Genomic DNA, 27,052 nt, shown 5'->3' on the forward strand with positions numbered 1-27,052 from the left:
TAAAGCTCCTGCGTACCTGCAGGAGTACCAGCTGGTGACCCGCAGGAGCAGGAGGCAGGTACGTTTTTCTGACACCGAAGTACTTACCACCGAAGAAGATGCAGAGTAACCCCTGAAGGGCTGTAGCCCACTTCAGGTACTGTACTATGTACATATTGTATTTATCTCCATTTTCCCCAAAGAGCCAGAGACTTTCCTGAGACTCTTACCCTTATTTATCTCAGTCAAGAGACTTTCCTTGAACTGTCCACTGTCATGTGCTATGATAGCACCCTTCCTCTGCCACAGCAGAGATTTCTTCAAAGGACTCTGTCCCTCTACCCATAGAGGAGACCCTTTGCTTCTCAATGCACTTTTCCCCACATCAAGGGCTGTACCCAGAAGATGGACTTTGTTACTAGAGACCTTCTGAGAGACTTTCGCCAGATACTTCAAGGGAAAAGTGGCTATTGACTATTATTTTGCACTTAATGCCTTCCTTTTTAGGTACGGACATTCTGCTTGCACTTTTTATGCCTTTTCTTTGCAGGAAAAGAGACATTTACTATCATGCTACCCTGAGTAGCCTATCCACCTCTGTAACGGTTGCAAAGTTATAAGATGTGTACCCATTGGGCTCCTAAGCCAATGTGATTTTGCTAAATGTTTGCACACTGTCAGAAGATATGCCAGTAGTCTGCATTAACCCTTTCATAGGCTTTTCAGGTTGTAGAGTGGCTGTGTCGGACCGTCTCTATGTAGTACAATGTTTTATTGTGTCACATATGCCAATGTATGCATATATACACTATATAATTGCCGCCAGGGAAGAAGCGTTGATAAAACAAATATACAGGCCTTGGTGCAAGGAGTGGATTACAGGACATGACACCACACCTTTCCTACTGTACAGTTCGGTTTAATGGCGTCAGCGACCAACTGTCATACAGCTACATGTTTTTTTGTCTTAGTCCGACACCAACCCAGGTGCCTGTCTCCAGGGCCATGGGCGGTTTGTCCATACACCTCACATAGCCTGCACTTCCCAGAAGTGCCCTTAGCCCCCTCTGTGCCCCAAAACATCTGTAGTCGAGCCGAGGGCGGCTCTTTCAATTGCCCCCGGGGTATGCAACACCCTCGCCGATGCAATGGCGAGGTAGGGTTTGCGAATACGTCCCACCTGCATGTAATCACATTACACTACATGGTCATGACAGGACATAGGGATATTGCAGTGGTGAATCCTGCCTGGCAAGGCAGAGGTTAAGTATTTTGTATAATGCAAGATGCTGTTATCCAATGATATGTGTTACATCCTGTGCTCTGTAAGCTGAGATGTGATTGGAGGAGCAGCCACCACCTGACCAAAGGGAGGTAATAAAACCTCTGGCCAGGAATGTTCTGGATGATTATTCTAGTGTGGAATCCTAGGAGAATCAGTGAGTGAGTGAGTAATCTCTGTCTAGCCCATACCAGAGCAGGAAGAGCCTAGCCCCTGCCTCTGAAGAGTGGAGCATTAGACTAGAGTTAGTGTAGTGAGGAAAAGGGGTATCATCTTACCTTTGAAGGTGATACCTGAAGCCCTACAGGACAAGCTGAAGCTTCCTACCAGGACACAGCTGCCTCCCAGCCTGCCCTCTACTTCCAGGCTGGTGAACTATCTCCTGAGGCTCCCTCCAACTCACATCTCGGCACCCTACCTACCTGTTAAAGGCACGTTTGCTGCGGTTCCTGCGGTTCAAATAAAGAACTGTAAGTTGTTTTCTTCAACTTCTGTCTCCGTCTGGTCCCTGCTAATACGGCTGCCTTCATCACCGGCACCCTGTCCATCACCCAGAGACTCACACTCGGGACACTAAGGGGTTGCCCCAGGGAGATCCGCTATAGCAGCCTCTCCCTCATCATTTCTTGCCAACACCACCCTGCTGGAGACCTGCCAGGCTGTAGGACAGCCCTCCGGTTCCCCCGTACCAAGCACCGTGACAATAGCGTGCTTAGGCCGCAACCGCCAGCCACTCCGGTACAGCGGGCCCCGGCTGTCTCCAGGCCTCCCCTTTAAGGCTAGGCCCCGGTGGGGGATGTTGCACAAAGCTGCTGTAGTGACATCACACAATATTGTTACATTTTGCAGAGACCAGGGCAGACCAGGCCTAGTGTCCGAGTTGTTGTAGTGCAGAGAAGGTCCAGTGTCTGGGTTGTAATAGTGCACCAACCTGTAGCAGCAGAAGACACCTCGGCAAAGCTGGGAAGAGATTGCACGTTAGTTGCACATTAGAAAGAGCTGGAAGCACAAGATATTTCTGTACAGGACAGAGAGAATGAGAATATGTAACCGCAGAAGCTACAGAGGATCCAGAGACATGTGCAGAGGGAGGACACTGGAGCACAGAGACACCTCAGCCTCATACCTCAGGTACTGAAGTCACTGCCCCTAGAACTTGTCCTGGATTATTATTACTGTGATTGCTAACTGAAGTGTTCATACTGCTGAGAATAAACTGTTCAAAGAGACTGTGGAACATGTGCTTATCTATCTGGGCCTAATATCCCCTAAACTACACACCCTCAGAATCCTAAAAGAACTCGCCCCTGCTAGCCCATCGTGGTCTGGCGTGTGTGGCTGTTACACTTACCCTCCTCTAAATGTGATACCCCAACCACCAAGTGTCTATATATCTTCGAGACCAGTTTCCGATTGGTCACTCCCTTCATAATCAAATCTAACCCTACATGTGTTTCTACCCGTACTATTAACCTAAGTGCATCCCCTTTTAATGCATGTGAAAGTTGCAAATATCGGATCCAATCTCTGTCTTTTAGACCATACATATCTTGTAATACACTAAATGGTTTTATCTTATCATCCTCCCATATTTGTGCTACATATCTAATCCCTAGATACCCCCAGACTGTTCTATTTGGAACTTTATCTGTTTCCAATAAATTCTTGATTAACCAGATGGGGAACTCTTCGATAAAGCCAGTGATGTTTAAGATTTCCTTATATGTTTTCCAGGATTTTGTTATTGCCCCACATAATGCCCATCTGTCAAAGGGTTCTTCCTTCCCCAAATAACTTCCCAAAAACTCAAAGATAGATCTCACCTTACCCTGCAAACTTAATACCAACTTATTTAACCAATGTGTTCCTTTACACTTTGCAAGACAGGCAGTGAAGCAACAAAATATCATCTAAAAAAGGGGATCCCTAGCCCTCCATCTCCTTCTGGGCTATACAGAAACTTTATTTTCCTTCTCACCTTTTTTCTACCCCAAATCATTTCATTCAAGATGGATTCCATTAGCTTAAAGTAGGAGTCTTCTATCCATATAGGGGAGGAATGACAAGATAAACAGAACTTGGGGCAGCAATATCATCTTTACAATCACGATTCTATCTGCCTGCAAAAATGGTAATTTACTCCAACATTTAATTTTACCCCTTAAGGACCCGATCAGCTGATGCAGGTTCAACTTATAGAATTCTGAGATGTCCCCGGAAATTTCAATCCCTAAGTACAGGAATTTTTCCCTGCACTGTATATCGCAGCTCTCCTTCGCCCATTCTTTAGTTTCCAGATCTAAGGGCAAGATAACGGATTTACTCCAATTTATTTCCAGTCCTGATAGACAACCATATTCTTCTACTACCTGAATGGTTTTAGGTATCAAAGTTGGAGACTTACTCAAGTATAGGACCAAATCATCCGCATATAGACATATTTTGTCTTTGGGGTCCCCACATTCCCCCGCCTGTATACCCCCCTCACTCCTGATTTTAATAGCCAATGGTTCTATATAAATGGCAAAAAGAAGGGGAGATAGGGGACATCCCTGTCTAGTCCCACGTGATAGTGAAAAAGCTTCCGATTCTCTTCCTACTGCTCTCACCCTAGCTACTGGCGGGTTATACATGCATTTTATATACTGAAAGGGCACCTACCACCACAAATCTACCTATAAAGGTAGATCGGGTGGTAGGTGGATCAATAGGACGTGAGGATAGCCCTTTTAAGGGCTAATCCTCACGTCCCCGCACTGTTTTGAAAAGTTTTATTATCTCTATATTCAAGTTTCCTTATCCGGCTACTGGGGCATGGAGTAGCCGCATCTGAGGTTACACGGGGCGGCTACTCCACGCCCCAGTAGCCTCTTTTCTCCTCCTACCGAAAATCTTCAGTGCGCAGAACAGCAGGCCCATGCCTGTGCAGCTCTGGCTTCTGAGCAGTGACCGTGCAGGCGCGCAGCTCCGAAGATTTTCGGTAGGAGGAGAAAAGAGGCTACCAGAGCGTGGAGTAGCCGCCCCCTGTAACCTCAGATGCGGCTACTCCACGCCCCAGTAGCCGCATAAGGAAATTTGAATATAGAGATAATAAAACTTTTCAAAAAAGTGCGGGGACATGAGGATTAGCCCTTAAAAGGGCTATCCTCACGTCCTATTGATCCACCTACCACCCGATGGTGGTAGGTTCCCTTTAATAAAAGATGGTCCCACACCAAACCTTTCAAGGGTCTCCCATAGGAAGCTCCACTCCACCCTGTCAAAGGCTTTGACAGCATCCAATGACAGGATGGAGCAGAGCTCCCCTTCCCCCATACTAATGACAGAGTACATCCTCTGGATGCAGTCCCCCGTACATCTGCCAGGGAAAAATCCGTTTTGATCTTGATGTATAATATCTTTAATTGCCTTTTGTAATCTTATCACCAATACTTTTGCCAAAAGTTTCACATCAGTATTTAACAATGAGATAGGAAGGTAGGAGGCTGCATCCAGAGGATCCTTACCTTGCTTTGGTAGCAATACAATACCTGCCTCTGCCATTGACCCTGATACTGTCCCTCTTTTAAATATTTCCCTAAAAACCATCTCTAGCTTAGGGAGTAAAACACCATGATATTTATTAAATAGGGCAAATGGGATCCCATCTGAACCCGGAGAGGTATCCTTTCCAAAAGAAAATGGGGCCAAGTTAATTTATTGAGTTAAGCTCTGCCGGGCTGGGCTGTGATGTTAAAAGGTACACTGCTTTTTTGTTTTTTTCGTGGGGGATCTTAATTGAGGAATTGAGCACTGCCAGTCCTGTCTCTGTCTAAGAGCGTTAGACAGAGGGGGTTGATGTCCACTGCTTTAGAGAAGGGGGTCAAATTATAATATTATAAGTTCATTTAGCCTAAAATTTACACATTTCCAAAAGATAAAAAGAGAAAAGCCATCTTACAATTTGTTATGCAATTTCTCCTGAGTACAGAGACCGTTACTTGGTTTTTTTGGGGGCACAGCGAGACACAGAAGGGAAGGAGCACCCTGCAGCTGCCAGGAATTTAGTTTTCTCATTGGCCCCTTTTGTAGACTATGAAATTTTTGCTTTTTCATTATTGGGGCCATGTGATGGCATAATAATTATACATATTTGTTATTTAAACTCTAAATATCACAAATTTTTTTTTTTTTTCTAAAGGTGACACACCACCCAAGTTATGCTCGGTTTTTTAAGGGGTTTTTGACACACCAAGCTAAAAAGGTGTAGATCATAAACACCAGCAATTTTGGTGGGTGAACAATCAATAAGATAAGAGCACAGCACTCCGATAGTATATATGACACCAACACATGCAAGACAATGGGGCAGATTTATCAAGCTGTCTGAAAGTCAGAATATTTCTAGTTGCCCATGGCAACCAATCACAGCTCAGCTTACATTTTACCAGAGCTCATGAATATTTCAAAGGGAAGCTGTGATTGGTTACCATGGGCAACTAGAAATATTCTGACTTTCAGACAGCTTGATAAATCTGCCCCAATCTCTCCATACACCGTAACACAACACACCACAAGTAGCATCAGAGTAGTACACTTAGTACAGCCAATTAAATCATTTATATCAGTCTGTAAATAAATCTAAAACTGTCCGACATTCTTGGAGATTATCTGGTATTTTGCACCAAATAAATATCACAATTTGATTGCACCAGAGTATACCTGCATTCATTCAATATTTACAGAAAAGAATGCATAAAAATATAGATAGCATAAATCAAACAACAGTGGCTTGAGTGTCCAATCCCTTGTGAAAGTGATTTTCATGTAAAACGGCATGATAAAAAAATAATTTAAAAATTATAACATTTTATGCATAGCAAATATTTTCATAGACCATCATGTGTAAGTTCAACATTACAACTCTGCAGATCTACAGGATTACATTCATCAAATAATTACCATTCAGATCAGCAGGTTTCAAGGTCCCCAACCGTATATACTTGAGCAGGGTCAGACTGGGGTGCCAAAGGCCCACCAGTGATGTTAATTCTGGGGGCCCACCAGCTGCTTCATGGATACGTGCAAGCCACCCCATGTATATTTTCATTGTGTTTCTGAATGTGCTGCAAATGCAAGGTGTGAATGCGGCCTGTGGCCATGTTCACACATTGGGGCTCATTTACTAAGGGTTCGAACGCCGCCCTTTCGTCTGGTTTCCCGACCATTTCCGTTTAGTGCCGAATTTCCCCGGGATTTTGGCGCATGCGGTCGGATTTTGGCTCATCGGCGCGGGCGTGCACACAACAGAAATCGGGGGGCGGGCTGTCGAACAACCGGACAGATTTGGACAAACCACAGAATTTTAAAAAGGATTTGTGTTGCAAGATCAAGCACTTACATACACCAGGAAGAAGCAGGAACTTGGACGAATCCTTGTGGGACAACGCACCACGGGATCGCAACGGGACCGGGTAAGTAAATCTGCCCCATTGTGTTTTTTGCTGCGTTTTCAACGCTTTGGAAGGATGATCTGTTCCTCAATTGAATGCATGTCTTTTTGCCATTCAGAACATAAATTTAAATTTCTGCAACAAAAAAAACGTAATGGGGCACATTTACTTACCTGGTCCTGTCACGATCCCTGAGGTGCGTTGTCTGCCGAGGATAAAGTCGTGTGCTCGATATCCTGCATGTGTCGCTTCCCTGCTGAGGTCCGCCGGAGTTCACCTTCTTCTATCCGGTGTATGTGAGTGCATGTCTTGCGACACAATTTGAATTTTAAATCCTGCGCTTAATCCGAATCAGTCGGGTTGTCCGGCGGCCATGCCCCCTGATTTGTGTGAAAGTCATGAAATTCGTCCGATTACGGCAAAATCCGATGGCATGCGCTAAAAATCCCTGTTAAATACGGCGCAAACCGGAAATAGTCGGGAAACCCGACGGAAATGTGGTTTGCGGACCCCAAAGTGTGAACGCAATTCTTGGGATGCAAACAATGGTCCCATAGAACATTTTGAGGGTTGCTTGTCATCTGGATGTAAGTATATAATAATAGCCTGAACCGCAAACATGGTTAGGACCTGCTCTGTCATTTGCAGCTCAGGCAGTCGGCTCATAAACAGGGCTGTGAAATTCACAGCCATGTGCAGGAGCCCACAGAAGTGAATGAGGACATGTAAAACAATCCTGCAAAAAACAAGCCTCAGGCCCCATGAACACTTTTTGTTTTTTGATGAGTTTTAACTGCATTGGAAACCGCAATGCCGCTTTGCCAGAACACATATGTATTTCTACTGAAACACTTTTGTTATGGAATGAGCCCTCCCTGTTGAGTTTTTAAATGGAATTAAAACAGATCAAGAACTGCAGGGTGTGAATGGGGCCTGAGGCTTGTTATCTGCAGGACTGTTTTACTTTCCGGCAATCAGTATTTAACTTCTATCACCAGATCAAGGATTGTAAACCAAACATACAGACATACTGGTGTGTGCCCCCTCAGCCAGGATCTGCTGTTCTTCAAGGTTGTTATGCCCTTGTTTTTAAGAAAAAAGGGCTGACTTCCGGTTCCGGCGCGGGGATGTGAGGACGCGGACCAGGAGCGCTCGACACCCGGCCACAGATACCGTGCCAGATACCGCCTGCAACGGTCAGAGCTTGGAGGGGAAGGCTCAGGAGGAGATCGGGAGCGGTACGGGCCATACCGCAAGGCTGGAAGCACCCCCCCCCCCAGTGAACGGAGCCGCGGCGCGCTACAGCCGCGTGGAGGGACAGAGCGGGAAAAGACCAGCAGCGCGCGGCAAAGGCAAGCACCGGCCACCTACCCCAACTTGAGCGGCGCTACCACCATCACATCGGCACAGGCAGCTGGGACGTCCGGAGAGAGGGAGCACGGACACCTGACAAGTGGGGTAAGAGAGGACCACTGCAGAATCCAGACGCCACGTGCTCTTCAGGTAGCACATCAGGCAGCACTGCCGGCATCGGCTCACAGCCTCATAAGTCAGACCCCAGGAGGCCCCACAGACTACTGAGAGGCAGGCAGGCTGCTACACAAACACCAGGGCAGTCCTGACCTAACCCCAGCAGAATTACCTATTACATGTCTCAGCTCTGAATCGAAGTTATCACTCCCTCAGAGGTCAGAGCAAGCTGTTACCCAACCATCAGGCAGACCTGCCAAAAACGAACCTAGCTCTGAACTGAAGTTATCATCCTTTCCTATTGTAAACGCAGACTACTGCACAACCACCGGGGGGCACCGACCTAACTAGACCTCAGCTCTGAACTGAAGTTATCACCCCCATCAGCGGTCAGTGCAAACTGTTACCCAACTATCAGGCAGACCAGCCTAAAACGAGCCTAGCTCTGAACTGAAGTTATCATCCTTTCCTGTTGTAAACGCAGACTACCGCTCAATCACCAGGGCGCTCTGGCCTAGCACGACATCAGCTTTGAACTGAAATTATCACCCCCCGCAGCGACCAGTACAAGCTGCGACACAACCATCAGGGCAGCCTAGCCTGACACGACCCAGCAACAGCTGAGAGAATATTCTATCCTCCAGAGGTGAACTGCCACACAGTCATAAAGGCAGACCCGTCCCTCAACTGACCTGGCCGGACCACCCCCTCCCCTCTACTATAGAGTACATGGAGAGATATCTGCTGCGCAGCGCGCATAAAAGTAAGCCAGGAGAAGAACCAGAAGAGGGCCCCGCAATGCCGAGTCAGCAATCACCCTCCAGGCCAGCCACTCAGGAGGCCATACCCGACACGCCAGAACAGTTACGGTGTCCAACTAATGCCACAAGCAACACCACAATGACAAACTTGCAACTGAACTATCAGGTCTTGGCGGCAGAAGTGGTGGCGAAACAAGCTCCAGACATACAAAAGGCAATAGAAACTTCCATGCAAGCGGCAATTCAATCGCTTCAAAAGGAATTGACACAACAAGCTAACCAATTGCTAGTAATGGAGCAAAGGGTCTCGAATACAGAGGATTCACAAGACTCAACGAGTCGTAAATTGGAGGAAGTTGCCCTAGAAGTCTAACGCATGAATGACAAAATCGATGACATCGAGAATCGCTCCAGAAGAAACAATCTACGACTGGTGGGTCTTCCGGAATCCGTACCTCCAGGAGACCTCCAGAGTTTCTGCGAAATAGAACTCCCAAAAGTCCTAGGCATCACGGGCAGATGCAGAGTAGAACGAGCACACAGACTGGGCCCAGATCCAAAACTCACAAACTCACAACTCTCAAATAGAGACCTTTCTTCACTGCGACCCCGGCAGGTCATCATGCGTTACCTGGATTTCAATGATAAGTCGGACATTATAGGGGCATTCCGCCAACGCACTCGCCCCTTGATGTTCAGAAATTCTAAGCTACTTCTTTTTGAAGATTACTCTGCCGAGGTCACAAAGAGGAGGAGAGCGTTCAGCCAACTATGCACAGTGTTAGTGGAGAGACGGATACGATTCCAGCTGGCCTTTCCTGCAACACTGAGAGAGTTCTACGAAGATGGCGCAATGGGGACCTACACGACGCCAAAGGCAGCAGAAGAAGCGCTGACGAAGCACCGAGTACTTACTACATCCCAAATCAGAGAAGGAAGAGGGAAAAGAGATACCTCTCCGTCACCGCGCAAAACCTTGAGACGCAGACTACGTAGCCAGGACTCCAGGTCCCCGTCTCCAGAAGCCGGAAGAAACTTCCCCAGACCACTCAGGAGGGACTGACCCTAGACCACAGGTCCTGGTGGGGTAAGACGGCTAAAGCTGGGAAGGGAGTGCACACTGGGGGACAATTCAAGTTTAGAATACAAACAACATTATAGCTAAGAGATAAGTCATGTTTCGTCACAACACTTTAAAAGACGCACACATAGCAATTCAGTGCTCAGCCATAATGCAACATACCAATCGGGTCATAGCAACCCGCTGACTACCACATCTCAAAATTTGCCTAATTAATGCGGTTCCAGAAACAAGGGCCGGGGGCTCTGGAAGCTCCTCCAACCCCGAAAAAAGAGAAGTCACACAGCCCAGAGGGATACCTGAATACACAGCCCCTTGTAGGCTAAAGTTAGGTGCCGAAAAGGCGCTTGTTGTATGGTTTCAGTTTATTCACTGTTAAATATGGTTATGTATTGTTATTTTGCTAGCAATTATCATATGTTGAACAATTTAAATGATGTAATGCAGTTTCTAGCTGTAAGTTGCCCTGGGGAGGGCCCAAATCAACAAAAACAGAAGTGGGGAGCTCACCACCTATCAGCCCTAACGCACACAATATTCCAGTTTTAGGGCCACAACAAAATCACAATAAGTGAAATATGAGAGTCATAACTGTTAAGGGATTACGTTCCCCACAGAAGCGCACTAAAATACTGCGACATCTAGGGCGAGCGCGACCGGACATTGTCCTGTTGCAGGAAACCCATTTGGAAGAGGAGGACTATTGGCGCCTCAAAAAATTCTGGGTGGGAGAGGTGGTGGGCTCCTCAGCACAAGATCGAAAAGCTGGAGTCTTGATCCTGCTCCATAAAAATTTCCCGGGGAAAGTAACTAACCAGACGCATGACACAGAGGGGAGATGGTTCAGCCTTCAGATAGACTATCAGGGGGAAAAGTGGTCCATTTATAATATATACGGCCCAAATGACGCAAACGGGCCTTTCTTTGAGCAATTGAGTACTATCCTTTTGAGTGACGATACTGACCTAAAAAACCTCGGAGGTGACATGAATGCAGTTCTCTCCACAGACGAAGACCGTAAACGCACCAGCATCACTCAACAGGTAACAAGACCAATAGTACGCCCAGCTGACCAACGATTAGCCAACTTCGTACAAAGGACAGGGCTACATGATGCTTGGCGCACGCTACACCCCGATGCCAGGGAATTCACACATTATTCGCATCCTCACGATAGTTGGTCCCGTATAGATTATCTATTCCTCTCAAATAAGACTAGTAGGAGACTATTGACAGCTGACATAGGAGATCTTGCTATATCTGACCACTCACCAGTACAAATTGATTTGCATAACACACACCCTAAAGGCACAGACATTTTATGGAGGTTTCCATCATATCTGACGAAAGATGACACATTTACACAATTGCTTGAGGGATGGTGGACAGAACATGAAGTTGACAATGGAGCGCACATAGAGGACCCAGGGGCGTTCTGGACATCAGCTAAAACAGTGATAAGAGGCAGACTCATGGCTTATGGGGTTAAACATAAAAAGAATATAGAAGATCAATATATAAAGGCTAGTGCAACACTACGAACAGCCTACACTACATATTTAAAAGACTGCACCCCAACCAACAAGCAGGCATGGGAGGAAGCTAGATCCACCTACGAGCTTTGGCTAGATAGAAAGGAAGAACAATATCGACAACCTTTTGAAGCAGAGCTCTTTAGATTTGGGAATAAATCGGGGCGCATGCTGGCGAGGCTGGCTAAGGGACAACACAAACCAATGCATGTCAACGCACTCCGCACTACATCAGGACAAATAGTCTCATCCCCAAAAGAAGTAAACAACACCTTCAAAAGATTTTATGCACATCTCTACACAGACGAAACAGTATTTGGCGGACATAAATATCCCACAGCTAACTCAGCTACAATTAGAAACCCTTAATGCAGAAATCACACCAGAAGAAATAACCAGAGCTATCTCAAACGCAAAAAATGGGAAAGCTCCAGGTCCCGACGGATACACGGCGGAATTCTATAAAGCGCTCAAGGGCAAAATCATACCAGTCCTGACAACATATTTCAACAATTTACTACGGGGGGATCCACTACCTTTTCATTCCAAAACGGCACATATAAAATTATTACCTAAGGAGGGGAAAGACTCATTAAACCCAGGATCCTACCGCCCCATATCCCTCATTGATCAGGATGTAAAATTAATATCAAAAATAATGGCGGACAGATTATCACAAATCATGCCGTCACTGATAGGCAAAGCCCAGGTTGGTTTCATTAAGGGGAGAGCGGCGGTGACTAATATCAGAAAGGTAATAACAGTCCTTGATAGAATACAGTGCAATCCACAGCCAGGAGAACATCCAGTATTAGTAACATTAGACGCTGAAAAAGCCTTTGATAACATCAGATGGCCCTGGTTGTGGAGGGCACTGGAAAAATTTGGTTTCTCAGGGAAGTTTATCACATTTATTAGGAATCTATATACTGACCCGAGAGCGCGAATTCAAACCCCTGGATTTTTATCTGACACCTTCAAACTCCAAAAGGGCACGCGCCAAGGTTGCCCATTATCCCTGCTGCTCTTTGACTTAGCATTGGAACCTTTGGCCAGAGCACTGGAGGATACAGAATTATTTAAGGGTATAAGGGTAGGAGATAAAGAGGTCAAATTAGCCATGTTCGCGGATGACATATTGCTGTTTCTCTTCAACCCGGCCCAAGATCTCCAGCGGATATTAGACCATATAGGGAGGTTCGGAAAATTCGCAGGCTTACACATAAACATCACAAAGAGCGAAGCCCTTGATCTCTGCCCACATCGCGGAGGCCCTACCTGGCATATGGTTAATACGGATATGAAGTGGGTAGATACACACATCACTTATCTGGGAGTGAGGGTGGGCAAAACACCGAACACAATATACTCCCTAAATTACCCACCACTCATAACAAAGATACTAGCAGAATTAACACGTTGGCAACAACTCCCCCTCACAATGCTGGGGCGATGTCACCTAATAAAAATGATTCCATTCCCCAGGCTCCTGTACCCACTGAAAACTATTCCCATCCTCCTAAAACATGCAGACGTAAATAAATTGATGAAGGCATTTCAGACCTTCATTTGGAGGGGGTAGAAACCCCGGATAAAAGCCCAAAAATTAATGCTGGACAAATTTGAGGGGGGAGTCAACCTACCCAATATCCGTGGCTATAACCTGGCGAGTCTCTTCCGCCATGTTTTGGACTGGATCCACAATACAAACAAATTTTCCAACACAGAACTAGAAGCAGCGCTAGCAGCACCATATGACTTGTGTGCTCATGCACACAAAGTACAATAGATGGCCCGCAATAGCAAAAACCTCGATAGTAGTAAGAGATACGCTAATAGCGTGGAAAGAAGTGCGGAAATTATATTCCCTTCCCTTCCTTCTCTCTAAGCGCATGCCCCTATGGAGACATAGAGAATTCACACCGGGCACAGAAAGTGTCCTCTACAGACCTTGGAAAGAAAGGGGAATTCAAAAAGTAGGAGATCTACTTCACGAGACTTAACCGAGATGGTTAACAGAACAGGAGCTAAAAGACAAGTACTCACTGACTGGATGTGTGACAAAAGAAGCCTCAGAAACTACCTTCACCTCATTCTTAGGGACCTCACAGAGTGTGCGCTCCATCTCCTCCCTGTACATAACAATAAAAGGACAATTGCTTAAGGGGACACAACAGCAGGTAGGAAAGTGCTGGGCTAAAAAGTTCCCAGAGAGAGAAGTCTATGAGGGAAGTTTAAAAGGCTGGGCCAAAGTCAGGAAATGTGTAGCGAGCGAGCAATGGAGGGAAACATACTTTAGAACCTTACACCATGCCTACTATGGCTTTAACCTACCCAGAACACCCTCCAAACCGGACAGACTGATAGCGTGCCCGAAATGCTTGGAACCGAATTCAGACTTATGGCATGGTCTATGGCAATGCGACCATTCGCAAAATTACTGGCGATCAGTCAAAGAACACATTCTGGCAAAATGGAAGGTTAACTTACCCATGGACCCGCTGCTTTTTATTTTACACGTAGAAGAGGGAGGGGAGGACCAAGACGACGTTTTCACCATACGACTTGACATACATGCTCTTTTACTGCTAGCAAAAAGGTGCCTGATGAATCATTGGATTCAACAGACAATGCCTACTGTCACAGAAGTCATATCGCAAATGAAATACCTTGTAAGACTAGACCGTCTAGAAACTCTGAGACAAAGAAAAACAGGCGAAAGGTTTTTTTAGAAAATGGAAAACCTTTATTACAACACACATGACAAGGGCAGAAATAGTAGAATTAGTAACACCATTTCATCTCACTGAATGGTACAACATACAATTTCTGAAAGGCTCATTAGGAGCTCTGCAACTGTGAAAATCAGGCTGGTAGAACCGTAAAGGAAGGTCATTAAGGACCACCGTCCTCCCCACGGTGGAACGAGCAGCGGGTCGTAACAACAAATACTAGTACAAACAAGACGACGTACCCTCCCCAGGGCATTCTCATTCACATTCAAGATGCATAATATTCTCACACAATTCGATGATATTGCATGTCAATTTCTGTATGCGTTCTCACTTGCTGTATCAGAAACTGCACTGTAACTAAAATGTATTAGACACAGTTAATGAACCAAGCAAAATATGTTAATTTACATGTTCATATTCTTTTCTGAAAAACAAATAAAATGTTTTCCAAAAAAAAAAAAAAAAGAAAAAAGGGCTTTAAAAATTATGCAAATTAGGTACAGACGGTCCCCTACTTAGACTACCAGACTGTAATGATCAGCTGTAAGGTGTCTGTAATGAAGCTTTATTGATAATCCTTGGTTTCATTACAGCAAAAAATTTAGAAAATCTAATTGTCACTGGGACAAAAAAAATTTGTGTCTGGATCTACAATTATAAAATATACATTTCCGACTTACATACAAATTCAACTTAAAGGGAACCTGTCACCAGGAGACCCATTTTTAGCACTCCACCAGTCCCCACAGAGCATAGTACATACACTGCCAAAGTGTTTTTGTATTAAAATTGGTTTTACAGAAAAAAAGATATGTTATATTGTACCTTTCATTAGCATCTGCTGTGTGACTAGGCAGTTGCCTAATGGGAGGGTCTGGAAAGGAGTGCGGGACTGGGGGAGTGCTAAAAATGGGTCTCCTGGTGACAGGTTCCCTTTAAGTACAAACCTAAGGAACCAATCTTGTAAATAACCCAGGGACTGCCTGTATATGAAGAAAGTTCACTGGAGGGGGTGTATTAAGAATTTGCGATTATAAAAGCAACTACGCCACCTCCATGACATGTGGACGTGAAGGGGTGCAGGTCGGGCACGAAAACGAAAGTTTGCCAGTTTTATACAAAACTACACCATTTCGGACCTGTTATGGTTTTGCCCGGCAGCTGCTTTTTCCAGTAGATACATCAAGAGGCCTCAGGGATTTGTTTTGATTCGGATTTTTTGATTCGGCAGTGGGGTGGCCCACTGCCATTTGCAAAGTTGTTTCCATAGAAACAGATGTGATCGGAAATCAGCGCGAAGAACGAATATGCAATTGACCACGGCCCAACCCAGTGCGTTTTAAATGAGTTACAAAACACAATTAAAATGCTAACGTGTGACAATACCCTAAGTTTCTCCAGGTATACGGCAGGACATGGGGCATGGGCTATGAATATCTCCCTAAATCGATTGCTGGTACCAATCACAGGTATTAACCTACAAAATGCCACTGTGAGAATTGAAAGGGCATCTACCACCAGGATGAAGGACTGTAAGCAAATAAGCCTGAGGGGCTCCAGGCTTCATTAACACCTGTGGAGGAGACTGGAGCCCCTCAGGCTAATTTGCATACAGGCTTTCATCCTGGTGGCCATATATTGTAATGGAGCTATATTGCAGTAAATGTTAGGAAAGAAACACCCTTACAGTCTGCAAATACAATAAAGAAAAAGGTTCGTCGGACCCCCCCGTGGATAGGGCCTAACTTGTCTTCGTGGGAAAACCCCTTTAAGAAATTTTTTTGTGCACCAAAGGTTTTCATTTTTTATATAAAAACTGAATAAAAGCTTTACAAATTTGGTGTCCTCGTGATCACAATTATCCAAGTACAGTGAAAGCCATACATTCGTAGCCCACAAGAAAATGGCATAAGTAAGTTTTTTTGTCAATTTTACCGAATTGGGATTTTTTCCCGCTTTCCAGTACACAGCATAGAATATTAAATACCATCAATAGGAAGTACAATTTGTTATTCAGAAAACAAGCTCTGTACATGGAAATAACACAGTTATGGATTTTTAAAGATGGGGAGGCAAAAATGGAAAATCAAAGATCAAAATGGTCTGGCCTTTAACCCTTTAAGTGTCAATATGACAGGCTCCGTTTTACAACTTACACGCACCTCTTACTTTTTTAAACTTTGATGTACCGAGCTGGAGATGCTGACGTTTTCAGTGATATCAGTTTGTGAAGAATCTTTTCATCACTTTTTATTCAAATGTTTGTGTGCATTGAAATGGTGATGAATCTGCCATTTGGACACCATGACAAGTTGGGGGGAGGGGTTTGTTTGTAATACTGAGGCTACGGTCATAACGTTACGCGGGGTATGCTGGTAATACTGAGGCTGCGGTCACACGTTACACGGGGTATGCTGGTAATACTGAAGCTGTGGTCACGCGTAACGTGGGATAGGCTGGTAATACTGTGGCTGTGGTCACACGTAACACGGGGTATGCTGGTAATACTGAGGCTGTGGTCACATGTAACGCGGGGTATGCTGGTAATACTGAGGCTGCCGTCACACGTAATGTGGGGTATGCTGGTAATAATGAGGCTGCGGTCACACATAACGTGGGGTATGCTGGTATTACTGAGGCTGCGGTCACACATAACGCGGGTTATGCTGGTAATACTGAGGCTGTGGTCACACGTAACGTGGGGTATGCTGGTAATACTGAGGCTGCAGTCACACATAACGCTTTGATTTCTAGAGCCCTTGCACTTGGACAATAGAAGACACCGTTAAAAACGCTTCCAGCCCCGTGCGATTTGATTCCATTTACGCATTATGTGTGACATCACCCCTTATTCTACATCAATACTAAATACAGTCTATTGAAGAACTACAACTTTCAGCATCTCATACAACTGCTGGGAGTTGTAGTTCTTGAGTCCACTGTTATTCTTTATATATATACACATTGCAGGGATATAACTGTGTGTGTGTAAATGTGATGCACTTTTATTTGGTAAAGAAATACCTTTTTCTTGTGCTGGAAGCCATCATGAGGGGAGCAGCAGCTCTTCATCTTCCAACCTGAGCTCCCGCTGCCGCGCACATGAGGGCAGCCTGTGCGGTTGTCAGGGGGATGACGCTCCAGCAGCAGCTGCCAGCTGATTGGTGGTCCCTGATGTCTGTCATGACCAGGACGAAGGGAGCCCACTATGACAACTAGTGGGCCCACGTCCTCTGGTCTGTAAGTAGTGACAGCTCACTGTCTGCTACTTCAGTGAGACAGCAGCAGTGAATCAGGCCAATGACTCAGGGACTGAGGTGTTCAGCGCAGTGAGGAGTAAATGTCTTACTCCTTCCTCACTGCCCCAGGGCTACTGTGGGAAGAGCAGAGAACCTGTCACTCTCTCCCGCAGGAAGTCGTTGTCCCCCGTTTCCCCCCTCCTCCAGCCTCTGCTTGAATGTGCCTGCTGGCAGACACAGATAGGAGATGGTGCCTTATGATAATGACAGGGCCCACCAGGGTTTTGACCGGTATACAGGCAAGCCAGTCCTACCCTGTGCGTTTATCATGCAACATAAAAAACATAATACCTTTTTCTCTAGGTCAACACTTATGCAGCGAAACAAAGTAAAAATGTGCCTTCCAAAAGCTTTATCTTTGGAAGTTTTTGTCAATTTAACAAGGCGAGGGCTTGTTTGTGTTTGTTTAATTTGTATAACCTTTTATAAAGGTATATAAGGTTATGTATAAAGCTTTTTAATTTTTTTTCATATCCTTTTTTGGGATGAATAATTAAAAATTGTTTTTACCTTTTTTTTTAAACGGTGGGGTGTCTAATGGCACCCCTTCTGTCAGAGTGGCATACATATGTACTCTGCCCCCTGTACACTGATACCCCTGAATTGACTAATGAATAGAATTCATCTCATTAGTATTAAAGGCATATCTGTATGTGTGTTTTGTGAAACTATAAAACATTAGCAAATAAACAGCGGCAGCATCATGAAAAGAAGGAACAGGCCAGTAAGTTTAGATATAGAAGTAACACTTGTTAACATTACTGGCTTAACCCATTAACCAGATGTGATAACACAGTGCATAGTGTTAGAGAATACAGGGAAACGCCAATTTCCTTTGAAAACTAAATTAGTAAACTCACGTTCAATCATGCTAACCAGTGCTAGATTGGTATAAATTTGTCATCTGTCAACTATTTTTACCCCAGCAAACTTGCGGCACCCTCAGATAGCATCACATATCCTTTCTAGTATTGCCTCTTTTATGTAAAATCTCACACATATACCTATAAAAAATATGCTCAAAAGTCAGGTAAAAATTAGCAGAAAACTCATGTTTTGCCAAAAATGTCAGGCTCAGAGGCTGGAGGGGGAGTGTGACTTTAGTCACCTATATATTCTACAGTAGAACCCATGGTGCTGGTCAGGGCCGGTTCTAGACAAAGTGGGGCCCTGGGCAAAACTAAAAGTGGGGCCCCAAAATAAAACTATTTTATGACCAATCACAGTCAGCAAGAGGCTCCCTTTAGTATGGTAAAACAATCTGTAATATGGGAGGATTTTATAGGAGATAGATAGGAGATTGATGGGCAGCACTGTGGCTCAGTTGTTAGCACTACAGCCTTGCAGCGCTGGTCAACATCTGCAAAGAGTTTGTATGTTCTCTCTGTGTTTGCGTGGGTTTCCTCTGGGTCCTCCAGTTTCCTCCCACACTCCAAAAACTGACTGGTAGGTTGAATAGATTGTGAGCCCCATTAGGGACAGGGACTGATGTGACAAGCTCTGTGCAGCGCTGCGTAATCTGTGTGCGCTATATAAATAAATAATTATTAATTATTATTATTATGATAGAAGATAAATATGAAAGATGATAGAAATTTCTAGACACAGAATATAAAGTAGATGATATGAGAGATAAATACAGTAGAAGAGAAATAGAAGATTGATAAATAGAGAAAAAGTGAGATTTATAAATGGTTAGATTATAGGAGATAGATAACTAGACAGATAGATATATAGACAGGAGATAGATGATAAGCATCTTCACCCAGGAATTCAGCCAAGGGGGATTAATCCTTTCATTCAGCCCCCCCCCCCCCATCATTTCTGGATATTTTGTTGCGTTAGTGCTGGAGCAATTTTTACAATTTTGACGTTTAAAAATAAAATCAAAATTACAGCAAAATTCATGCAATTTTGATTCAGAGACTTTTTATAAAAAATCCTTACAATTTGACTTTGATGGCAAAAAATTTACTCCAAACAGAAAATATTTACCTGCACATCTCCTAAATGTAATAAATGAACATGTGTAGAGTTCACAAATGTGCAATATTCATATGTTCACATAAATAAATCCACAAAATATCACTCAAACTGTAATAAGTATATATCTGCTTATGAAATAAAAGGCAATAAGAGAGAATGTGTGCTCTTAGATAGTTCTACATAGAGAAGGGTTAAAAACATGAACATTAGTTGTTATAAGAATGTAGTAACATATAAAGTGAATATTTCCATTATCTGTGAGGTGCAGCAGCTCCTGTGTGCAGCAAATTCTCCCAGTAGCCCGATGGCTAAGAATCTGGGGGGGGGGGGGGGCGGGGACACACTTCAGGGGGCTGTATCTTTGGCTCTGTGACACATAGAACCTCACTTCTTTCTTCCTATGAAATTTATCTTTCTAAGTGTCAGGAAAACTGAGATATTAACTGTTAAACTGCCATTGGGAGTGATTTTTATATATAAAAAAGGCACCTGATATTCTCACTTTAAATGTGAATATCTCTGGATCCATAGCACCTAGAAACAAAATTCAAGAAACATTTGAAAGAAGAGATTCTTCCCTTTCAGGGGGCCCTGGGCAATTGCCCACTTTGCCTACCCATAGCGCCGGCCCTGGTGCTGGTATGAGATTAAAGAAAAGAATTGTCTATTTAAAAACATATCAGGCTTGTGGTTATCGAAGATATGGGCAGGTAAAGTCAAAATTGGGATTATGAACTGCAGACATAGATCCAGTTCTTGCTTTTTACTTTAACTGACACATCTTTGGTTCTGTAGTTCATGGAACTAAAAGCTTGATGAGCTTTTAAAGTTGGTATTTTCTTGTTTGATCTGATAAAAGAACCAAAATATTATAGAACCAAAGCTATAGGCTTCTAAAGTGATGTCCTTGCTCCTCCAGCCTCTAAGACTTTAACTCATTCAGGGGGGGGTGGCTGAATACATATACACGCCACACTTAGTTTTTTTGATTTTGCCAAATATTTGTAAAAACACTAAAAATTGATACTCTATGTTTTATCATATAAAATATACATTTTATAATATCAAGCAAATCTTACATAAATTTAAATCATACCTCCTCAGCAAGTGTCCAGTTGAAAGACTTGTCTTGTTCCAGTGGTGACCAGATCTTTATATTGTAGTCTATTCCAGATGATGCTAAAACTAAAATTTGGAACATGTCATAAACATGATGATCATAATTATAACATTAAAAGAAGAAGAGAACTGTAGCATTATCTGTAAACCTGCCTGAAATATACATTTACAGGGCTGTCCACACCTCCTTATACCTACATAAAACCTCATTACATCACAGGGCTGCTCTCTGCTCTTCCAAACTTTTGTTTATCAAGGATCCAAGGAGGATAAGGGACAAGCTGACGAGTAGGGATATAAAAGAACAGGATTCTATAAATGAAAATTTACATTAATAAAATGATGTGATGTATCAAGAGAGGAATAGATTCTCATGATAAGGACATAGCTTTGCCATTCTACAAATCACAGGTCAGACCACACATGGAATATTGTGTACAGTTTTGGGCAGCGGTATATAAAAAAGGACATTGTATAACTAGAATGGATGCAGACCTGTGACCTGGACAATGTTATGGTGGACACTTTGTACATGTTCTAGAGAGGTTTGGATTCCTCTATCAAGGATTATGGAAAAAAAATTATAGATTGGATTTGATGGACCTGCATCTTTTTCCATCCTTATCTACTATGTTACCACTTTAATAACATTTAATAACTGCAACTTTCCTAAAAGTTACAAAAATTGTTGTAAAGCCATTCCAGTCCACACCCCCCCACACCCCCAACATATTGAATAGATGGGTCCATGTCAGCAGCTTATAAACCACAGAAAACAAGGACATCCCTGAAGGCATATTTAACACACACTGGGGCAAATTTATCTTTTTATTTGGGGGAGGGGGCTTTTATGAGGACTTAAGACTTAAAGTTCCTTAAAGTTTGACATGTATCCCACAGTTATTATAGTAAAACTTAAATAACTATTTCTGTCTCTGGAATATTAAACTTCTTTTCTTCAGGAAACATGAGAGTGCCTCCTTATTTAAATTAATCATTTCCCTTTATTTCCCTCTTTTCAAAACTGAATAAATGTAATTTTTTTATATCTTTCTTCATAACTGAGATCCTTCATACCTCTTTATCATTTGAGTGGCTCTACTTTGTACCCTCTCCTTAATAGTAACTGGTGGCCACAACTGAACCTCATATTCCAGATGTGGCCATGAAATGCCTATTTCAATAAAGCTTTTTGATATGCCTGACAAGATCCTACAAGCTTTAGATGGAGTTGACTGACATTTCAAGCTCTTACTTAAAGGGTTGGCTTGTCATAAGAATATTAGGCCCCATCCACAGGACAAGGCCTAAGTTGCTGATCTTTGAGGGTCTCAGTGATTGGATCGACAAAGATCATAAGGACAGGGGTCTATGGCACCCGAGATGACCGGTCGCACATGCTCTGGCTGCTCCGTTTATTTCTATGGCGCCATCGCATGTGTGACTTGCTGCTCCGGTAATCTAGGGTGGAATGGGGATGCATCAAACCCCTGTTCTTGCGATTCATGGGAGTCCCATCACTGAGACCCCCACCGATCAGCAACTAAGGCCACCGAACAACCCCTTTAAAGGGAATGTGTCACCAATTTTTTTTTAGTCATTAAAACAATATAAAAAAATATATGACCTTTTTAATAATAATAAAGCTTTATTTATATAGTGCAATCATATTCCGTTGCACTGTAAAAATCTTGGGGCACATATACAAATAAAACATTACAGAGTGTTAACATAATCAGATGAAACAACAGGCACTGCTCAACAGTGCTTACAGTCTATAGCAGGGGTCAGGAACCTATGGCTCGCAAACCAAATGTGGCTCTTATGATGGCAGCATCTGGCTCGCAGCCGGGGCTCCTTTCCAGGGGCGTAAGTGCAGCCATAGCAACTGCTATGGTGCCTGCCCCTTTAGGTGCAGATTTTTCTTTCTTAAGGGACACAGAGCAGCCGCGACACAAAACTGGCGCAGACTCATTATAAATACATGTACAAGCGCCAAAGAGGTTCTATCCAGTGCAAAGTCACCAGAAAACTGGTGCAGAAACTTTAATAAATGTGTATTATAATGTTCTGCAGCGGTTGGCGTGAGTATTGGGATGTTCTGCGGTGGCTGGCGTGAGTATTGGGAGGTTCTGCAGCAGCTGACGAATGTATCGTGATGTTCTGCAGCAGCTGGCACATGTGTTGGGAGGTTCTGCAGCAACTGGCACATGTATTAGGAGGTTATGTAGTAGCTGGTGTGTGTATTGGGGGGGTTCTGCAGTGGCTGGCACGTGTATTGGGGGGTTCTGCAGTGGTTAGTGCGTGTATTTGGAGGTTCTGCAGCAGCTGGTTCATGTATTGGGAGGTTCTGCGGTGGCTGGCGCATGTATTGGGAGGTTCTGCAGTGGCTGGAATGTCTATTGGGGGGTTCCGTGGCAGCTGTAGGGTGTATTGGGAGGATCTCCAGCAGATGCCGCGTATATTGGGGGGGTTCTACAGCGGCTGGCATGTGTATTGGGATGTTCGTCAGCAGCTGTCGTATGTATTTGGAGGTTATGCTGTGGCTGGCGCGTGTATTTGGAGGTTCTGCAGCTCCTTTTCCTGCTTATCATTGACTTAAATTGAAGCTACAAGTTCCCTATGGGACTCAGCACCATCTTTTTGTTTACTTTATTTAAGACCTACACTTTTAAAGGGCCACTGACAGAAAAATTTCTCCAGCAGTCACTTAGTAAAGAAAGGTACAGAAAAGTCAAAACTGGACTGTAACAATGTTAATTCCTAGCAAAATAAAAAAATAATAATTTACACTGGAGTTTCGATTCATGACATCTCATCCAGCACTCTGGCCTTTTCCTTCTTCTGCGCATGCCTGAAAGCTGGCATCTCTCATCATTAGGTGTGAAGAATGGCAGCTTCCAGTCATGCACATTAAAAAAAAGAAGAAGCCAGGAGGAGACGTCATGCATCGGAAGCTCATGCCACCTAGTACATAGCCAGCCAGCCCATTCCCCCTAGTATATAGCTACCCATGCCCCCTAGTATATAGCCAGACCATACCCCCTAGTATATAGCCAGCCCATAACCCCTAGTATAAAGCCAGACAGCCCATGCTCCCTAGTACATAGCCAGACAACCCATTCCCCCTAGTATATAGCCATCCCATGCCCTATAGTTTATGGCCAGCCCTTGCCCCCTAGTATATATAGCCAGTTCATGTAACCCAGTATATAGACAGCCAGCCCATGCCCCTAGTTTATAGCCAGCCTATGCCCATCCAGTATATAGCCAAGCCCCCTCATATATAGCCAGCCAGCCCATCCCCTAATTATATAACCAGCCAGCCCATGACCCCTAGTATATAGCCAGCCAGCCCAGGCCCCCTAATATATAGCCAGCCAGCTCATGCCACCTAGTACATAGCCAGCCCATTCCCCCTAGTATATAGCCAGCCAGCCCTTGCCTCCTAGTATATAGCCAGCCAGACCATGCCCCCTAGTATATAGCCAGGCCATGCTCCCTAGTACATAGCCAGGCCATGCTCCCTAGTACATAGCCAGACAACCCATTCCCCCTAGTATATAGCCAGCCCATGCCCTATAGTTTATAGCCAGCCCTTGCCCCTTAGTATATATAGCCAGCTCATGTAACCCAGTGTATAGACAGCCAGCCTATGCCCCTCCACTGTATACAGCCAGCGCATGGCCACCAAGTGTATAACCAGCAAGCCCATGACCCCAAGTATATAGTCAGCCAGCCTATGCCCCCTAGTATATAGCCAGCCAGCCCATGCACCCTATTATATAGACAGCCATAGCCCCATAGTACATAGCCAGTCAGCCAACCCCCCCTAGTATATAGCCAGCTCCTGCTCCCAGTATATAGCCAGCCAGCCCATGCCCCCTAGTATATAGCCAGCCAGTAATCCAACACAATGCCCCCAGTATAATCTTTTATGTTAACACAATCACTTTAAAGCTTGTTTCAAGCTTCATTGTTATTCCAAATGTACATGATAGGGGGTCTGACAGCAAGGACCCCCATAGTTGATGAAAACAATGGTTTTATTCTCAAAAGATGGAGCAGCAGGTCCAGCATGTGACCTGTTACTTCATTCAGTTAGTTGGAGAAAACCAAGCTGAACCTGTCAATTTCCAAGACACCCATTGAATTGAATGGCAGGATACTTGCTTGATCTGCCGACTCATTAATTTAGTGAGAGTGGGACCCCGAATGAAACTCTCCCTAGGTCATAGTTGCATACAGAATCATCTGCTATCTCCTTCCTATAAGCCATTGAAGATTGTAATGCCACCACCATTTTGTCACTTATATTAGTGGTACAAAAAGAATACAAGTCATCATCGGAAAATTCAATTTGAAATTGAAAAAAAAACTCACAAAATTACTGTTACTCACTTGGATCATAGGGATGTGGTTGAAGACAGTTTACAACATGATTGTCTGCTTCTAAGAGCATTAGAATTTCAGTTGTATGCCGATCCCAGATGAAGATGTGACCGCAGTCAGAACCACTTATGACAAAGTTCTTACCCCAAAAACTAGACTCTTTGATCTGTAAAATTTAAACAGAAATTATTGGCCGAAGATTTAGTGAGGAAGATTAACACCTTATTGAGGAGACTAATTTTAAATAAAAAAGAGCCATAAAATGGTCTAAAAGCATTTGTTTGGTTTGTGAAGTTTTTGGACATTACAGAATTCACCATATGCAATCATCATGACAGCTTTGCTTAGGTGACATTGTCTGTTTTAAACGGCACCCAATAGGTAAATTGTTGCAATCATTGGTGGCACAAATCATAGAATTTAACACAGGTGTCTGCAGAAATAAAAAAGCACTGTATGGAGAGACTTCAACCTGTAAGCCCTCTCCGTACAGCCTTAACCTCTTGGTGAGATACATGTACTTGCTAAGAAGTTAAATAAACTTAATTACCATAGTTCGTGAGTTTCTGTGACCTTTGTACACAAGTTTTAAAGGGGGCTGACGAACATTTTGCATATCCAGTTCTTCCAACTCCTTTCTTTCTTTTCTTCTTCTAAATAGCTCTTGGATTCGCGCTGCTGCTGATCTCCTAAAATACGATTAAAAATAGTAAACATGCTGTGAAAATGATTAAATAACCAAAATTTTACATAAGAACAAAATTATTTTCATAAAAAAATCACTATGAAATCATGTTGCTTGTTTAACAAGAAGAAAAATGTAAAATAAATACAAAAAGTTTGTGAGGAAGTATTAAACGCAGATATAAAATTGAAATAAAATGCAGTCAAGGAGGTAGGCCTGCTCATCTAGGCAGTCATGCAGCCCCACCTCCTACATTGTGTGTGCCAGCTTTACCGCTGAAACATCCACCCATCATTCTCCTTTAAAGCCGAGATCTTGCAACCCACCTGTGATCTTGGAGCTGCAAGATCTCTGCATTGTAAAAGTGGACGAATCAAGTGGTGGTCAGGAGGTGGGGCTGCCTGATTGCCTGGACAAACAGCCCTACCTCCTTGACTTGGCACATAGAAATATGACAGAAGGACTTTCAGGGACATGCATAATACATAACAAGGTACTGTTGATGGGCTTAAGGCGAGTAAGGTGCCGTCAGGTTTCCTTTAAGCAGTCAGCACCTCCAAAATGTTATCATTGATATTAATGTCCTCCTACCAAGTTCAGAACCATCTTAAGTCCAGTCTTATATTCATAACAACATTTCCAAAACTTCCACTCACAGGCTGTACATTAAACAAACCATGCATCTTTTGCACACTTTCTCTGATCCATACATGCTTAAACATCTGATATGCTCAACAGGGAGGTACTGTTTCCTTTGGATTACTGATTCTACATAAAAATACATTGCTATTTTTAATTTATACATTCCATTCTTCTCCAGATGGAATGCAGACAGTTGAAGACAGTTGAAGTGTACAGGCAATAACAGAAATACATTTTTGTGTCGGCACCAATTTTTTCTCCATGTTTGCATGAAAAAAGTGTCTTTGGAGCTTGCATATGTGTTTGTTATGTTCGTGCACCACAATTCGGTCATGGTTACATTTTTTAACACATTTACCAATACTTTTTAATACTTTGCACCTAACTTTTTTGTGGCACTATTGCCAGATACTCCACAAATGGACTTGCAGACCAGGTGCATAGGCTGCCCAAACGTGCCAAGAGATGTGATAGTGATGTTGCACTTAAAAATTAATGAGAGCAGCTTGTAATGCCAAAGGGATTTCACAAAGGTATCGGCATATACAGAGATATCTCTGTATATTAATTTGTTGGTGCCCACCCTCACGAGAAGGCAGGAATTCCAAGAGGCTGCTGAGGTTCTCCGTATTCATAACATCCCTTATAAGTAAGGAT

At 43.7% G+C, this 27,052-nt stretch overlaps 1 protein-coding gene across 9 annotated transcripts in view; it reads right to left on the minus strand.

Moving 5' to 3' along the window:
- DCAF6 (DDB1 and CUL4 associated factor 6) overlaps nt 1-27,052 on the minus strand; it is a 737,604-nt gene that overhangs the window by 189,924 nt on the left and 520,628 nt on the right. For all 9 annotated transcript variants that reach the window (XM_072137281.1, XM_072137275.1, XM_072137278.1 and 6 more), the window contains 3 exons: nt 25,619-25,757; nt 25,078-25,234; nt 20,654-20,742 (listed from right to left, as the gene is read on the minus strand). In XM_072137281.1, the coding sequence (XP_071993382.1) occupies nt 20,654-20,742; nt 25,078-25,234; nt 25,619-25,757 (385 nt within the window). The remainder of the gene's footprint in view (nt 1-20,653; nt 20,743-25,077; nt 25,235-25,618; nt 25,758-27,052) is intronic.

The sequence above is a fragment of the Engystomops pustulosus genome, chromosome 2 (assembly GCF_040894005.1).
Source record: "Engystomops pustulosus chromosome 2, aEngPut4.maternal, whole genome shotgun sequence".
NCBI classification, from domain to species: domain Eukaryota; kingdom Metazoa; phylum Chordata; class Amphibia; order Anura; family Leptodactylidae; genus Engystomops; species Engystomops pustulosus.